The sequence below is a fragment of the Amphimedon queenslandica genome, unplaced genomic scaffold (assembly GCF_000090795.2).
Source record: "Amphimedon queenslandica unplaced genomic scaffold, v1.1 AMPQUscaffold_13430, whole genome shotgun sequence".
In the NCBI taxonomy this organism is placed as follows: domain Eukaryota; kingdom Metazoa; phylum Porifera; class Demospongiae; order Haplosclerida; family Niphatidae; genus Amphimedon; species Amphimedon queenslandica.
In genome coordinates, this window is record NW_003546334.1 from 207,027 (window position 1) to 225,145 (window position 18,119).

At 35.5% G+C, this 18,119-nt stretch overlaps 3 protein-coding genes across 4 annotated transcripts in view; 2 read left to right on the forward strand and 1 right to left on the reverse strand.

Annotated features, from left to right (window-relative positions):
- Positions 1 to 1,062: 1,062 nt before the first annotated feature.
- On the reverse strand, positions 1,063 to 4,621 carry LOC109581599 (proline-, glutamic acid- and leucine-rich protein 1). 2 transcript variants are annotated; one of them, XM_019995860.1, is made up of 3 exons: positions 4,535 to 4,621; positions 4,387 to 4,469; positions 1,063 to 2,317 (listed from the first exon to the last, which is right to left on the reverse strand). In XM_019995860.1, the coding sequence occupies exon 3, from the start codon at positions 1,984 to 1,986 to the stop codon at positions 1,081 to 1,083; it is 906 nt and encodes a 301-aa protein (XP_019851419.1). In that variant the 5' UTR covers positions 1,987 to 2,317; positions 4,387 to 4,469; positions 4,535 to 4,621; the 3' UTR covers positions 1,063 to 1,080. The 2 variants fall into 2 exon arrangements, with proteins under 2 accessions (XP_019851419.1, XP_019851418.1); XM_019995859.1 differs by having other exon boundaries at positions 4,379 to 4,469.
- On the forward strand, positions 4,610 to 9,472 carry LOC105312581 (CAP-Gly domain-containing linker protein 2-like). The gene is made up of 10 exons (XM_019995858.1): positions 4,610 to 4,689; positions 4,740 to 4,897; positions 5,156 to 5,408; positions 5,679 to 5,770; positions 5,896 to 5,975; positions 6,343 to 6,736; positions 7,020 to 7,216; positions 7,746 to 7,943; positions 8,682 to 8,892; positions 9,257 to 9,472. Exons 1-10 carry the CDS (start codon positions 4,653 to 4,655, stop codon positions 9,350 to 9,352), a joined length of 1,716 nt encoding a protein of 571 aa, XP_019851417.1. The 5' UTR covers positions 4,610 to 4,652; the 3' UTR covers positions 9,353 to 9,472.
- A 101-nt stretch (positions 9,473 to 9,573) lies between these two features.
- LOC105312582 (serine/threonine-protein phosphatase 4 regulatory subunit 1-like) overlaps positions 9,574 to 18,119 on the forward strand; it is a 25,258-nt gene continuing 16,712 nt past the window's right edge. The window contains exons 1-10 of the mRNA XM_019995846.1: positions 9,574 to 9,643; positions 9,715 to 9,756; positions 10,178 to 10,319; positions 11,463 to 11,566; positions 12,474 to 12,634; positions 12,693 to 12,753; positions 17,481 to 17,566; positions 17,623 to 17,727; positions 17,781 to 17,902; positions 17,965 to 18,023. Of these exons, the coding sequence (XP_019851405.1) occupies positions 9,637 to 9,643; positions 9,715 to 9,756; positions 10,178 to 10,319; positions 11,463 to 11,566; positions 12,474 to 12,634; positions 12,693 to 12,753; positions 17,481 to 17,566; positions 17,623 to 17,727; positions 17,781 to 17,902; positions 17,965 to 18,023 (889 nt within the window). The 5' untranslated portion in view covers positions 9,574 to 9,636. The remainder of the gene's footprint in view (positions 9,644 to 9,714; positions 9,757 to 10,177; positions 10,320 to 11,462; positions 11,567 to 12,473; positions 12,635 to 12,692; positions 12,754 to 17,480; positions 17,567 to 17,622; positions 17,728 to 17,780; positions 17,903 to 17,964; positions 18,024 to 18,119) is intronic.

Sequence of the window (18,119 nt, forward strand, 5' to 3'; positions counted from 1 at the left end):
GAGAGAGAGAGAGAGAGAGAGAGAGAGAGAGAGAGAGAGAGAGAGAGATGGAAGAGTTAACAAACGAATAAAGTTAACAAAAGAATAAAAGTTTGGGAGAAGAGAATAAATCAAGAGAGAAAAAAGAAGGTGGAAGACACACAAAGAGAAAGAACACATGAACACACAAAAGAAAGTGAATGCACATACCCAGCACATGTAGGAAATGATAGGTGGACTAAAACAACGAATCACTGAATACAGACAAATAAAATAAACATTAAGATATGTAACTAAACAATAACACAACTCATGAACATATGCACATGTACATACAAAGCATGTGTACATGTACATGTGGTTATGTCATTACATGTACATATGGTTTCCAGTGAGAAAAGAAGCAGACTGAAAGTAGGAATGAAGTAGGAAAAATAATTGAAAAACTACTAAAAAATACAAACACACATGCACATGTACATGCACATAAAACTAGATGTATTATAGATGCAGCATATACATGTACATGTATGTGTATATAAGTAGCTCTATTATTACATAAGCAACAATAACATGTAATACTTAGATTAGATAAGCATTCTCTCTCTCTCTCTCTTTCTTCCAAAAACCAAGTGCTGCATACATAACTAAACCTCAAAAAGCATAATTACATTTCTCCCAAACTAATTAAGTGAAAGAGAGGGAGGGGAAAGGGTGAGAAGGTCAAGGGGGATTCAAAAGGTGTTAAAAAGGGGCGTGTCCATTTCAAACCACACTGGGTATAATCAACGCCTCCTAGACACCTCATAATGATATTCATTGAGTGACAAAATGTATTTAATAATTAATTAGTCTACGACAAAACCACACACAGATATAGATATACAGTACATGTACATGGTTATAGTTTATAACTATAAGCTGGTTTATTCAGTAATGAAGGTACAGAAGAAAATCTACATGTACTGTACTTGTACATATACACTATAGAGCTTTCATAATAGGAGGAAGATAATGTACAGATACATAACTAACAATTAAACTCACAATTCAAACCTCATACATCCAATTACATGCTTACATGTAAACATTCAATTACATTTAATTACATGTAATTATTTTCCCGGTCCTTACCACTAGTGCAGTGATCAGTTCTTGTACTTGTTCTGCCACATCATGCGATATGTTGTTAGCAAACTTCTGGAGCGTGGTAAAGAACTGCTTCACCTTGGCACACTCTTTAGACCTCTTCCCTCCCTCCCCTCGTCCCTGACCGCCGGAAGAGGTGGAGCCAGTTGTTGCCATGGTAACAGAGCCACTAGTAGGCGGGGCTTTGATCGTCGAGGTCCTTTCCATGACGACGACATCTTCATCATCATCTTCCTCTCCCTCGATGACAATCTCTAAATCAATGGCCTCCTCGTCACTATCGTCTGAAGACTCCTGATCGGAGAGGGGTGGGGGTTGCTTTGAGGCTCCAACCACTTCTGAGACCGGGGGTGGGTCTGTTTCCATGGCAATGGCAGGACTTTCCTCCTCGGAATGAATATGAGGTTGACTGGTTAGAGTAGGAGGAAGAGAGGTAGGAGGAGGAGATTCCGTCACACCTGTCGACAGAGACGATGATTTGACGGGCGTACCAACGCCCCCCTCTTGAGTAGGGGGTTCGTCTCCATGGATACGAGAGGGGGAGGGTACAAGGACCAATTGGGGCGGGGGAGGACCGCTGTCACTGGCAGATGGTCGATCGGTCGCTTCGTTAATATTATCATCATCATCGAGAATCTCGCCTTCTTCTCTTTCACTATGAACCCCCTCCTCCTCCTCTTCAAAATGGCTGCTAGTGGAAACAGGTCCAGGTTCAGTAGTACTGGTATCTTTACCATCATTAGTCTCAACTTCATCCTCCTCCATTATTACTACAGTGTCTTCTTCTCCTCTCTCTCCTCCCTCCTCTAAAGTCTTACTAGTATCAATGGTGGGACTATGTGAGCCAGGAGTAGACATATTGTTAATAGTATAATATCACCAGCAGTCAATCCTATGTAATGTATATACTGTACTGCTAGTATCCTTATGTACAATAATCCTTAAGAGTGTATACACATGCACTGTACTACAGTACTTCCAACCAGTCCTTAAGTATATGTTCAATATCTCCTTATCCTTATTAGTATTGAGTGCTGTGCAGTCTGTGGTCTTGTCTATTGTATTGCAGTACTTATAGTGTGCGTGTGTGTGTGTATGATATGGTTCTGTAATTGGAGGGTTAGACAACAGATGGACACAATTAGGGAATGAGTAGCTAACAAGATTGTTGTTTATGAAAATATGATATCTATAAAAGGAATGAGAACAAGAAGAGAGAGAGAGAGGGGGAGAGGGAGAGAGAGATGTAATTTTAAGTGAAACGAAAAGTAAGTAAATTTAAAAAATATGAGGTGAGTATAGTTATCAGACATTTAAAATAAAACATCATCTCACAATCCAAAAACATGTCAGACCAATTCACATAAGAGAAGAAGGAAGGGAGAGAGAGAGGAGAGAGGGAGGGAGAAAGAGGGGGGAGGGAGGGAGGGAGGGAGGGAGAGAGGGAGGGAGGGAGGGAGGGAGAGAGGGAGGGAGGGAGAGGGAGAGAGAAAGAGAGGGTAAGAACTGAATGAATGAACAAAGAAATAGAAAAGAGAAGACAATAATGCTGAAACAATAACTTTATAAAATAAAACAATGATGTTGTACACAATACAAGATACATAATAATAATAATTTACAAAACACTCTAATGGATCAAGACAGCCATTGAAAGTAAACACACGCCTTCATCAATAAAGATAAGAGACTATCAATAATATTAAAAGATTATAAAACAAGTACGAACCGGATATGCATGTGCATGTACAGACTAGCCTCTATATAATGGACACTTTGGATCAAGAAAGTGTCTCTGTTATACAGAGGTGTCCTTTATGTGGAGGTTATTTTATACAGTAAGGAATGTAATTGGTACACTAGGTGCTGTCAGTTAAAAGGAGGTGTGGGATTATTAAGCAGGTGTTTTAAACTTCCTTATCTTCTATCAGTTCTATGATTTTATAAGCAGCTGTATATAAGGAGACAAATTGCCACAAAATACAGTTATAATTAATTTAAAATGCCTGGCTACTCAATTAATGAGTGACCTTTCAATAATTAACATCAATAAAATAAAATTTACAATAAATAAATAAATAATATTTATAAAAATAATAAAGCTCATTCTCTCCCAGTATATCAACAGTACAAAGGAGGGAGTAGATACTTTGGGGCTAAACGTATCACATTTCTAATAATTCTAATAATAATAAAATGCTACAAAAAGCTATTATTGTACATGTACATGTACATGAATTATATGCATCATGTATTATATGTATGTGTGTACATTATTACATGTACAGTATATTACTACTAATCTACTATACACATGTATGTATGTACATGTATACATGTACATATACATGTATACATGTACGCGCATATGTGCAGCATTTGACACAATGGAAGTGGAGTATATACAAGTAGTAGTGACTGGTGAGTGAAACCTTTAATGAATGAAAGAGCCAAGTAAAGGCTGAAAGAGACACTGAGTGAGTATCATATTAGTAAGTAGTAAAAGTAATTACAATGAAACCCGATGCAACAATGAGAGGAGGAAGAAAGGATTAAGGAAACCAGGATCATATGTACATGTACAGCCAGTAAGAGAGGGAGGGGGAGAGAAAGAGAGGGGCAGAGAGAGAGAGAGAGAAAGAGAGAGAGAGACAGAGACAGAGAGAGAAAGAGCTAGAGAGAGAGGAATAATGTTATACATAACACAGCTGTCATTAAATCAACATTCCATTTGCTGGTAGAAAACTTTAGACAATCATTAAACAGCAAATGACCACCACAAAACACACATACACACGTACATGTACATAACAGTAATAAATAAATATAAATAATATTTATTATTCTAAGTAATAAAGTATAGCCTCTCTTAATGGACACTCTCTATAGCGTACACCTCCATTTAACGGACAGCACCTAGTGTACCAATTACATTCCTTACTGTATAAAATAACCTCCACATAAAGGACACCTCTGTATAACAGAGGCACTTTCTTGATCCAAAGTGTCCATTATATAGAGGCTAGTCTGTACTCTTATGTAATAAAGTGTCCCATTATTTACTATTATACCTTTACAAACGAATACGGAGGATTACAGTATCAAAACAAAATACAAGAAACTACAATCTTATCAATCATACAATATACACGTACATATAAGCCACAATCTCTCATTAACAGAAATTAGAAAACCCAATATTATACATATACACATGTAGTTACACAACAAAATCCAATTAGTAGCTAACCTTTTTACTTATTTGAAAAAGGGATGAGGTTAATATCGAGATTAGAGCCACACTTTAAAACAAGGAACAGAGCCTGGACAAGACAGACAGCCTAGAGAAAGAAAGAGTATGAGATTGACTGACGAGGAAAAGACTTCTCTCTTCTTCTCTACCTACCAAGGTGTGATATTTATACTAGTCTAAAAGGCGCTTTTCGTAGGCTTTCGGTTTATAACTAGAACAAAGGGAAGTCAGTACTCCTCCAACCTTGGTTTTCAATGGAAGCCGTGAGCACATGAACAGTAGGAAAGGCCGCAGTGCTTTTTTGGAAAGTACAGCTAATCATCTTATCATAACATTTAATTTATATCCAATCACCTAGCACTAATTAAAGGGGTAGACATTGAAAGGTCCCGCCTAACCCCGCCCATATTTTCCGGGCAACCCCGCCTTTGTTTACTGCGCATGCTCAGTAGGGACGCTCTCGATAACAAGATCGCGATCTCAGAATACAAGATGACTTCCTACGCTAGAGAATTTGTGAGTGAAAAGGGAAGGAAATGCTGTGTGTTTTGTAAACAAAAGCCTGTAAACTTAGCAAACAATATAATTTTAAAAGTTTTAAATATCATTTCTATTATTAAGTTACATGTATGAGTGAACACAACTCAAAAGTGAACTAAGAATTTCATTGTTGCTAAGTCTAGTAACTATCATATACTATGATTTATTTGCTATATATTTCCATTATTATACTAGTCCCTTTATATTTTATGTATTTTTACTTATATACTGCAGGATTTAAGTACTTCATCATGTCACCCACAAAATGCAGACCCATACTGCAAGTGCACTAGCTGTCGTGAAGTTAGCAAAGCAATCTCGCAACTAACCGACCCAAAGAAGGACTACAGCTGTCCCTCAGACGTGAGACTTGGAGCTAGGGTACTGGTACGTGGGCGGTATGCCGGTAGCATAAGATACGTGGGGGACTTGGACAGTAATTTCGTTAACAGTAAAATATACATTGGAGTTAAACTAGATGATCCAGGTAAACTTAGGGAAATAGAGAGACTGTATTTATGTATTATTATTTTAGTTGAAATGAGTGTACAAATTTTTGTACCGCACATCTGCATATTGATGTTGAAACACTACATTTTTACAACATTTTTGGCAATAACAAAAATTTATGATGCTATTGGCCTATGTAAAATTAATGATATGCTATAATAATGACAATAATAATAATAATTGCACCGATTCAAAATTATTTTAATTCCATAGTTATAATTAATTGATTGTCCTTATGTACATGTAGTTGGTAAACATGATGGCCTTCATCATGGCAAGAGGTTTTTTAAGTGTCCTCCAAGACACGGAATATTTGTACCACTGGAACAAATACATGTGGTAAGACAGCATGTACATGTATACATACATGTACATGTACATACTCAGCCTAGTTTCTATTTATATCAGCCAATGACAATTTTTAATTTTAATTTTGCTAATTTTAATTGATTTGATATTCATAGACTGTTCCTGTTGGCAAAGGTAGTGGACTACATAAATCTAGGAAACAGAACTCGAGTCAAAAGCCAACATCATTATCAAAGTTAGTAAACATAATTAATACCATACATGATGTACATGTACTATTGAATGACTAAAAACCAGAGCATACGTGTACATGTGAGTATTATTAACAAAAAATGGAAGCATACTGTATAGTGGGAAATTTTGGAGGGGATTAAATTTGGCATTTTGATAGCCATTTGCCAAAATAAAAACCCACCATTTTGAGCCATTATACGCATGCTCAATGGCACGTGACCACAAATTCGCCAAATTAAAAACTGCCAATCACCAAAATTTAGCAATTCGTCAAAATTTAGCACCTCCAAATTTACCCGCTATATGGTATTGTTTTTGTATGAACAATAATTTTAACTATGTCCATTGTTATTGATTTCCTCATGCAGTGATCAAGTTAGTGTCATACCATTAGTTGGTTCTCAGCCCAGTACCAGTATCATCACTAACAGTACAGAGAGAGCTCATACTGTCTCAGGGGCTCGCCTACGTCAAAGAAGCTCCTCAACAATCGAAGCAAACACCTCAAACCTATTCATAGTCAAACCTGTGAGACCAAAGACTGCCGGGAAAAACCTTAAAAGAGACGGGGCTACGGCTCCGAGCCCATCAATACTTACTCCTCTATCGTCTGAGTTGATGCATTCATCGTATCAAAGTTCCTCCAATTATGAAGGAGATGAGGAGAAAGATGAAGATAGTGCAGAGAGCAGCAGTCTACCTAGTTTGACCAGATTGACTAAGTGTGAGCAGTCGGCATTGAAACTACCCCGTCCTCCAGCAGTAAGTACTTTATTTGCTAATAATTAATTTATTTTTTTGTTATCATAGAATTATGAATGTGTTTTTAATTTGAGAGCATAAAAGTTTACAATTTTTATTAACAACAAGCATTGAAATTGAATTAATTGTGCATGTACATGTGTACATGTACATTGCATTTACTTTTAGATTACTATATCAATTTACCATCATCAAAATCAGTTAAGCATTATTATGTACACATTATTATTTAATAATTACGTGCATGAATTATTATAATTTTATTTTAATTTTCCAATAACAGAATGAGATGAATACCGACGAATGGAAGAAAAACATAGAAGCAATAAAAGCTAATCCAACCACACCCAAACTCTACCTCACCCGCCCTCCATCGACAGCTGACAGAGAATGCTTTGCATTAGAAGGGAAGAAGAGAACAGATGAAAGAGACTTCATATCAAGAGCTAACAATCTACAACTGAAATCATCTTATACCTCGTAAGTAATGCATACTGATGCCCTTATGCTATACAGAAAGTTTGAGCTGATTTCAACTTCAATTTTTCAAGTTATGGCAGTTTTATAAAAATAGCCAATTAAAAAAAAAACCAAGGCTATAGCCCATGGGTTTTTCCAAAAAATGGCTCCGAAATCACCCCAAATTTTTATTACATTTTCTGATACATATTGATGTCCTTATGCTGTATAAAAAGTTTGAGCTGATTTCAACTTCAATTTTTCAAGTTATGGCAGTTTTATAAAAATAGCCAATTTTTGAAAAAAACCCAAGGCTATAGCCCATGGTTTTCTCAAAAAAATCGCTCGGAAATTATCCCAAATTTTTATTACATTTTCTGATACATAATGATGTCCTTATGCTTTGTAAATATTTTTGAAATCATTTTGAGCACTATTTCAAAGAATTTTTTCATAAAATATTTTTGGGGCATACCTGGAATTCCCCCTACATGTAAATGTACATTATGTACCCTGTGTCTGTATTGTCAATAAGTACTTTCCCTTGCAGGCGTTTGCTTTCTGGCCTACCTAAGTACGAGATGGTAGTACCATTCCTTCCTGAAGACCAGACCAGTGGAGATGTGGAACAGTTCAGCTATTGGTTGAAGAAGTGGGGAGGAGGGATCAAAGGATGGAAGATGGCAACTACACTACAGAAACTAAAGGACGCCAAGAGACAAGGAGACACTGAAATACAGTGGCAGGAGTAAGTGAATGCAATAAGAACATTGTATGCTTAGATGAACATTAATTTTAGATCATTTGTTAATACCGTATAGCACTTTATTTGGCAGCGCTTTATTTTGGTGATTTTGCTGTAAAATTGTAATTGGCGGTTTTTAATTTGGCAATTTTTGTGTACATGTGCATTACTGAGCATGCGCATTAATGATTGGCGGTTTTAATATTGGCAATTCTGCTTGCAAACTGCCAATTGCCAAAATAAAACTCCGCCAAAATAAAGCACTATATGGTAATTATAATTATTATTATAGACCTAGACAGATTAGAGTGGGCCTCGCTCATGCTTGCCCCAATTACTAGTACTATTAGTTGCTAATTTGCAAATGAGATAAAAACTATTAAAATGCACATTTACATGTACATGTACATCATAGTTATTGGAGCAATGCTATAAAAGCAGTAGTAACCACAAGTCTACATAAAGTTAAAATTAAACATAACCTGAGGCTAACCTCAATAATATTATTGCATTCATTAAAAGAGACAACCAATGAACACAATGGGCAGGACTGTGGTCCTATTGGTAATTGTAGCTTAAATTAGCTCACTGTAGTATAGCATAGCTAAATGAATATCAACATGAGAATAGCAACTGCATAAATGAAATAATTATTGTATGCAATGAAACTACACTGTATAGTTGCCTTGATATTGTTTGTTGTAACTCATAGCATTATAGTTGCTGTTTTATTTCCTGCAGGAAGATTGATGATCTTGAATCCGACGAAGAGTTTTCCAAGCAAGTAAAGCACATTAAGAAGCTTCAGTCAGAACTCTGTGAGCTTCGTGCTCACAGAGACAAGTATGAGAAAGAACTCCGTCTGAAAACCTTCACTCTCTCAAGCCATGGTAATGCAATGACAATGGAGAAAATGCAAGAATCAGTTCTAGACTATCAGAAGAAAGCATTGGTAAGTTGTATTAGAGATGAAAGCACTTTTATTGATATGGTACCATTGTGCTATAATATTAAATTGAAAGTTAGAATTGCATGCTTCAACTTAAAGTATGATGAAGAATTATTATGAACAATTGAATTTAGTGCAAAATAATTATTATTAACGATAAAAAGTAAAAGTTCATGGTTCATTTTTAACTGCATATTACATGCAGCAAGCAGTGTTTTGCCAGTAGTTGGGAAAGATATAAAATTAATGTACATGTACAAGTGGACTTTTACATCATTATAGATACATGTACATTGATACAATAACTGCAAATTGAATTTGAATTTTAAAATCCAATTAATTATAATTATAATTTTTTACCTGATAGGAAGAAGAGGAGGTGTGCGAGAAACTTGTTGATGTGATTAGAGCTCACAAAATGGCTTCACTCATAGATTCTGTAACACTGAACTGGCTCACATAAAAAGATTAATTATAATGTTCCCTCTGATTTAATTATTCTGTTAGAACTTACTTTTAAAAATGAACCAAAATTACATTATTTGTAATCTTCCGCTTAAATTAGTATACTTTAATGACAGTTTATGTCGTCATGTCATTGAAAATTTACTGAAATAAACGGAGCAACGTCTACGCATGCGCAGAAGGAAGAGGTAATAACAATTAATTAATGTTTAATTAGTTATTAATTAAAATGTATCTACCCGTACATGTACATTTCTGTGTATAAAAAGTGAGTCGAGTAGCATGGCAGGTTAGTTTCCTTACATGTATCTCCTCTTCTTACATCTCTAGACCTTACCAACCCTCCCTCTCTATCTCTAGGTCTAAGGTTGGACTTGGGGCGGGTCGACAAGGACCTGATATGTAAGTTAAAGGTCTCGGGAAAGAGAGAAAAGTCACTGAGTGGGGAGAGAAAAATAGGTTTTAGTTTATTTTTATAGTCCTTTATTAATAGAGAGATTATATATTAGGATCTGTGTTTAAGTAGAGTGTAGTGTAGTTTTTAAATGTTAATTACTGGCTTTGTATCAGTCTTTATGAAATTTAATAAATAAATTAATATCTAATTTTTATTTATATACATTTACACGTATACTTTGTTGTGGCGTCTATATAAAATATGCTATAAAAATATTTTAAATTATAAGAATAATTTAGTTAGATCTACATTGTGTACTGTAAATTATCTTAAATTATCTCCTTTCATTATTATTATTATTATTATTAATTATATTATTATTAGTATTAGTATTAATTATTATTGATTAATTTTATTTTTTATTAGCTAACGATTCTGATAGTGAACAGAATTTGGGGGTGGAGCCACACGAAATGGACCCATTAGGTGATTCGTACTCACCAGACGACCAGTTGAATCCTCTGGAGAAATTAGAGAAATATTTTCAATCAGAAGAAGCAATGGAAAGGTGGGAGAGAGAGGGGGAGGGTAAGAGAGAGGGAGAGAGAGAGAAAGGGGGGAGAGAGAGAGGAGAGAGAGATGAGAGAGAGAGGGGAGAGAGAGATGGAGAGAGAGAGAGGGAGGGAGGGAGAGGGAGGAGAGAGAGAGGGAGATGGAGAGAGAGAGAGGGGAGAGGGAGGGAGAGGGGGGAGGGACGGAGGGAGGAGAAAGGAATGTGAAGTTTTATAAGATTGATAAGATATAATAGAAATGAGAGAAAGAATATACTCTTTTATTATGACATTATTAAGGACACTATAAGTACAAAATAGACTATGTTATATAGCCTAGCCTCTCTTAATGGACACTCTCTATAGCGTACACCTCCATTTAATGGACAGCACCTAGTGTACCAATTACATTCCTTACTGTATAAAATAACCTCCACATAAAGGACACCTCTGTATAACAGAGACACTTTCTTGACCTAAAGTAACCTTTACATAGAAGCTAAAAATTATAATTATATTCATATTTACATTATACAAATATCACATTATGGTGTATTAACTGTACAGTCTTTTTAAATAATATTTGTCATTCCAATATCTCATCTACACCTAATATAGTATTTCATTACAATGTTACAATATGCTATATAAGGAAAAGGAATATTTACATGTATATGTACTATGCACTATGTACTATGTACATCCAGGTAATTATAATTGCTTATTGTTATAGTAGTATAGTTTATACTGTACATACAGTGTATAGTTAGTAGTATTGTAATGATAAACTGCCAAGATCTTTTTGATGTGTGATAACAAAATTAAGTCATCATTACCACATAGTACTAGTTAACAAGACTAGTTATTAATAGTTATTAATAGTTATTAATGGTTATTAATAGTTATTAATGGTTATTAATAGTTATTATAGTTTCTAATGGTTATTGTTTTATTTATTGGTGGTGGTTGTGTATTTTTAGCTTATCACTGTTTCTACTTTGTTGGCAGCTAGTGTTCTATAGTGTTTGATAATTAATAATAATAATAGTAATAGCAGCTGTTTATAATTATCTAATACCCTCTCTCTCTCTCTCTCTCTCCCTCTCTTTCTCCCTCCCCCCTCCCTCCCTCCCTCTCTCTCCCTCTCTCTTCCTCTATAGAGAGATAGCAGTGCGTAGTATGGTAGAAGCTGCTCACTTTGTTGATTCTTACTCAGACTATGAGATTATACTAGAAATAGTGTGTGCTATGGCCAGTGACCATGGTAAGTAATAAATAATAAATAAATAAATAAAATTAAGTGTATGGTATTAGGATAAAAGCAGACTCCATTAACCAATAATTAAATGTACATATGCAGTGTGTACATTATTACATTGACATGTCATGCATGTATTTCTATTTTGATATTTTTCTAACGTTAATATTCTTCCTATTTCACTTTATTGTATACATGTACATGTATACAATATTAACCTACATTACATGTACATGTAGATGTAACTATTTCCTAATTTTTGTTATTTTACTGCATTAACTTGATAATAATAACATACGTATTAGTTAAAGCACTGTTGAGAGTAGGTTACGGAAATTATTGCACGAGGGGCGGTCGAGAGGAAAATGTAGCACGAGGCAAAGCCGAGTGCTACATTTTCGTCGAGACCGTCCCGAGTGCAATAATTTCCGTAATCTACAAATCAACAGTGCTTTGATTGGTTTGTAGTGGTGCGTGGGCGGATGCAGTATTATATATTCCACACAGTGCTACATTTTCCTACCATGCGGTTATTGGAAGTTGTAGCACTGGCGGCGCCTTTGATCCGCCCACGCACCATACTACAAATGTACATGTATGCTATACTTGTTCATGTATATATTGTATACCAGTTTATTTTCGCGGTTAAATATATTTGCAAATTTCTTGGTTTTTTTGCTCTGTCATAAAATTTTTTCACCATGAAATTCTTGCATCTCCATTAATTGCCACGTGGTGCAGTTTGCAAGCTATTTGTGGAAATTAATTCCGTGAAATTTTAGAAATATAAAATTTGCGAAAAAATTTTACCGCGAAAATAAACCGGTATATGGTACATTTGTACATGTATAATAAACTACATGTACATGTATAATTATTTAAATTTTTTCTTCCTCTCTCACCCTCCCTCCAGAGCCGATGATAAGGATTGGTGTACTAGGTACAGTAATGAATCTCATTGAGAGGAACTCTCAGTTCAGGGATGCTCCTAATATAGAGACAACATTCTCACAAGAGAACGAGGACAGGATCTACGAGATACCTGTGAAAATGTTAAACGATTTTAATCAACAGGTATGGGTTTACTGAGATATACTGGATTTTACTGAGTTTTACTGTGTTTTACATGTAGGTGAGACGCATAAGTCATAATACGATTGTGATGCTATTAGAAGATCCAAAGAGTTCAACCAGTGAGTCTCAGTAATCTCTTGTGTATACTTCAGGATATTAATAGTAAATTAACTAGGTACTAGATACAATGTGAGTGTAGAATTTTTATGGAGCAACCTTAGTAACGTTATACATGTACATTGTATTTAAGCTTTGCTTTGCACACTTGCAAATTCAACTTTTGACAATTTGTACTAATATCACAAATAAGTACATGTATGTCCATATACCCACACTAGACTACATGTAAAAGAATTTGTTAATCTGGAAGACAGAAATACATAATGAACAAAATGACGCTACAACCGCCTAAAACACCAATGGCTCCTATATTCGAATTCCTCTGAAATAACTGTTCATTTTCACTTTCTTGCTGGCTACGTGTATTTTGAACAGCAGATGAACCATCAGTATTCATATTTTGAGATGAACCATCATTATTAGTATTTTGATTGGGCCCGGCAGATAAATCATCAGTATTTTCATTGGGCCAAGGAACTTCTTGTACTTGATCATCACCTGAAGGTTGGCAGGGGCGTAGGCAGGATTTTTGGAAAGAGGGGGCAAGCTATGCGGCACGCGAAGCGCGCTGCGAAATTTTGTGAAACCACACTCTTTTGTGGTGTGACCACACCTATTTTTCAATATGGCGGACTTAAAGAAAGATCATAGGCAACGTTAAATACCTTTTCAGCTTTATAATGGCATCATAGAAGGACTCATTTAGCCTTTTCCTTTCATATGTAAGTTGTAGAACAGCTTTTCCTTCCAAAAGTAGCTTATTATTTTGTTAATTTAAAATTTTGATTTAAGAAAAGGGGGGGCATTTGCCCCCCTGGCTACGTCCCTGGTTGGATACAGCTAAGTGAACTATGAGTATTAAAATTTGCTATCTCTTGTGAGAGCAAATTAAACACTATACTTATTAATACAGGTGCTCTATTACCTTCTTCATTGGCTATCTCTCTAACCCTTTCCCACTCTCCTTCTGTAAGATTATTATGCCTTCCTTGAATCACCTTGTAAAAAGCCTCTCCAGCCATTTTTCTATCCAGTCAGAGATATTGTGTTGTCAACTTGTCACTATTGTGGTCAATCCACAATCCACATGGCAGTAGAATAACTATGAATAACATTACCTCCATTTATGGTATCCACCTACACACACAATAATTTTATTCATAGCAGTCAGCTTCCTTGCTCTAACTAAAAAAAATATGGAGCTTGTAAACAATACTCTTGTAGTGATTTTTAAAACCTGGTTCCCATTAACTGCATGTACAGCTAGAAATATTGGCAGTGTTTGATGAGTTACTACAAAATCTGCCATTTTCGTTCGCTCTGATCATGCTCAGTGACACCAGACCAATTACATGTACATGTACATTAATAAAACAGCCAAAAACTTGTACTTGTAAAACTTGTAAAACATGTACTTTATGTAAAATTGTTTTAACTCATAGTGGCCCCAATTAAATAATTTAATTTCAGATAGTTTGGTATTATATTCCAAGCGGCTGTTTCCACTTCCGGTCAAACTCATATACAGTACACGTAGTATACAATGTACCTGTGTAATTTTACATGTACAATGCTTGTAGTTGAACTTTGCTTTGCACGCTTGCAATTTCACACTTTGTATTAAATATTATTGAAACAATTATTAATGTCACAAATAACTATGCACACACCCACACTCAATACACACTAAAGTATAATACATGTACATGTTATCAAGAAGAGGTCGTTAATCTTCTTCAAAATAGAAGTAGGCAATCAGTCTTACAATGAGCATTCCAACACTAGTAGCTGCTATTGCTACAGTTAGGCCTGTCTCTGCAACTTCTCCAACTGATGCTCTTCTTGTTTTTCGATTATGAAGTTCCTTTTTGTCTAGAATTTTCTGTTTACCTGTACTTTGAACACTATGATGATCATTGATATTTTCATTGCATCCAGCAACGTGTTATAGATCATCAGGTACAGGTTGGATACAGCCAAGAGCATTAAACCTTTCTATTGTCTGTGAGAGCAAATTCAACATTATACTTATTCCATTGGATAATGCAGGTGCTGCATTATCCGCCTTTTTCTCATTTTGAATTATATCCTTCAGTCGTTTCATTAAGGTTTTGGCCCAAATAAGACGACTTTCTTGATCAGCTGGTTTTATTTTATTATTTGGATAAAAAACAATTTTTTCTGTAATCTTGGCAATTTCTGATCCTTCAACATTCATTGACTCCAACTTTACTGCAATACTGTCCTTCCAATCATGTTCTATCCTCTTGATTTGAATAGATTCTTCTGAAGTTGAATCAGACTCCTGATAAGTTGAATCACATTTTGTGATGACAACAATGACATTCTGCCACATACCCAAAGAGTCGCATACGTCAAATGCTATTTGTGTATTAATATCATCTATCCTATCTTCCCAGCCTATGCACAGGAATACATTACAGTGCCTGCTTTGTTCGCAGACTTCTTTGGCTTCACGTTTCATTTCATCCAGGTCAACTTGAATACTGCCCTGACCAACAGTATCATGAACAAAGTAGGCTTTCTTTGTGCTGGATTTTGTTGAAGATTCTTTTTCCATTTTCTCTGTTTTAATATACTTCCATTGTCCAGGAATGTCACTGCTCTTTGTTCCCCCACTAGGTCCAGAGCTGCCCTTGATTTTTCCTTCTGTGAGTTCTCCAGCAAAAGTTGATTTTCCAACCGCAGGCCTTCCTAGTAGCAACAGATGTAGATCTTCATTTATATCTGCTTCTTTGGCTATCTCTCTAACCGTTTTCTTCTGTTCATCTGTAAGATTATTGTGCCTTTCCTCAATCTCTCTGAGAAAAGCTTCCCCAGCCATTTCTTTCCAGTTAAACAAAATATGGGTGGTCCTATATTAGGCCACCCAGAAGTGAGATTTAGAAAGGCTATGAATTTCATTAATACAATATCCGCCCATACCTATTAATGAAATACATATACATGTAATAATACTTAATGCATATTAATATGGTGCATATGTACACACCATAATTTGGTGCTTTTGGTTGGCTGGAGCATCATAGGCTATAGAGACACATTGTTCTTGGTCTTGTTCTTTGCTCTAGTAAAAGCTACAGCTGGAAGTATTGGCAGTGTTCTATTGTGGTACTTAAGAAGCAGCTGTAGCTTTATAGTTTATACTGTATAGTGGGAAATTTTGGAGGGAGTAAAATTTGGTGAATTGTGACCATAATTGACAAAAGGTACCTTATGGCGGATTTTTAAATTCATCTTTATAATGAAAAATATCAACCTGTGAGTGTTCTATTCGACAACCATTGTTTCTAAAAGTTACATTGTAACTTTTTGCATCCTCTGGAGTAATTTCATGATAAATGGAGCTCAGGAAGTTGGATTTTTAAGGCTATAAAGACCAATTTTCCTATCTGCCATAAGGTACCTTTTGTCAATTATGGTCACAATTGTTAAATTTTAGTGATTGGTGAATTTGTGGCCACGTGCCGTTGAGCATGCGTATAATGGCTTTATACTCTAATATTTATGCCTATACTAAGAGATGTTCAAATTTTGGGTTGTCTATTAGATTTAGACTATACCACCTAAAGTGAGAATTAGAAAAAGGCTATAAATTTTATCAATACAGTAGTATCCGCCCATACATATACATGTTAGTGAAACACATATAATATGCATGTAACTTAATTCATATTAATGTGGTGCGTACACACCACAATTTGGTACTTTTGTTTGGCTAGTGGAGCATAGACTATAGAGACATGTTGTTATTGGTCTTGTTCTCTACCCCAGCTCTACTAAAAGCTACAGCTGAAAGTATTGGCAATGTTCTAAGTTACTGCCGATATGAAGTGTGCCATTTTAGTTTACTCTGAGCAAGCTCAGTGACACCAGGCCAATATAAGGCAGTTATATGTACAAAATAGCCAAAAATAACACACTCTTTAAGTGTACATGTATATACATGCATGTATGTGAAGTAAATGTGCATACTTTTGTATGTACATTTACATGTACTTAAAATAATTTTGATTCAGTGTGGTCCAAATTAAATAATTTAATTACAGACAGTTTGGCGTCCCAGTTTTGTCATTTTCTGTCTACTTTTGCAGGTATAAAATTTTGCGATTTGGCTGCATTTTTGTATTTGTGAATAAATTTTTTTTTTGCGATTTTAATGTAATTATCACACCTACTATATAATCAGCACGCTATTTTTTGGAAGTTAATTTTGCAAATTTTTCTAAAATGCAAAAATCGCAAAAAATTTAATCCCCGCGAAATATATGCTGTATACGGTATTGTGAAGTACATGTACATGCTTTTGCGTGTACACCATTGTTCTGCCTATGGTGGTCGGGGGTGGTCGGGACAACCACCTCAACAACTGAACCAACCAGTTCATCACTTAGACCAACCATCCAATTAATACTAGTAACCATACATAAAGCATGATATTGTGGTCTACTAGTATGGTGTACACAAATTTAAAAGGAACAATATTAGTCTCCAACCACCTTTAATTTTTTCTTGGCAGAACCCTGTACATGTACATGTACCATACTTTATGCAAAACCAGAGTGGCCCCAATTAGTATGTTAAGTTCTTTTAGTTTGTATTATGTACATGTATGTCTGGGCGTGGTGAGAGGTTGGAACTAGTTAATGATTTACATTCTTCTATATGTTGTACATGTAGTTAATTATTATAAATTTAATTTCAGATAGTTTGGTGTCCCAGTTGTGTCCGATGGTGAGGAAGTGTCTTGGGAAAGAAGAAACCTATGACCTAAGAATGGACACTGTAATGGTACGATATATAATTAATGGGTGTGGTCACCAAGTGGGTGTGTCTTTATTTTATAGCTAATTGGTCGAGTAGCATCATTTCTCGGTCAAGAAATTTGTGTGTCCGAGTTTGTTCCTCAGTTACCAGCTTTAGCATCTGACGCCATGTTCCATGTGAGAAAGGTAGTGTTTGTGCATCTCAGTATACTCTTGGATACTACCTCTGTATATTTTAGTCCTTTGCTATATGCTGTAAAGACTTGTGTTCAGTAATAGGGCCAGCATCTACTGAGGAAGTTATTGTGAGTATATTTTATAGAGTTTATATGTACAAGTATATTTGGTTTGTACATGAGTAGTACAGTCCATGTATAAAATAGATTATGTTTTGTTTTTTTCTCCATACAATCTACTGTACAGCTGCCAATTGGAGAAACCCCCAAGCAAAAATCATGCCAACATTTTATATTGTATATCCAGTAACTACATGTATATGTCTTCATTTTTTACTCCCTCTCTCTCCCCCTCTCCCTTCCACCCCTCTCTCTCTCTCTCTCTCTCTCTCTCTCTCTCTC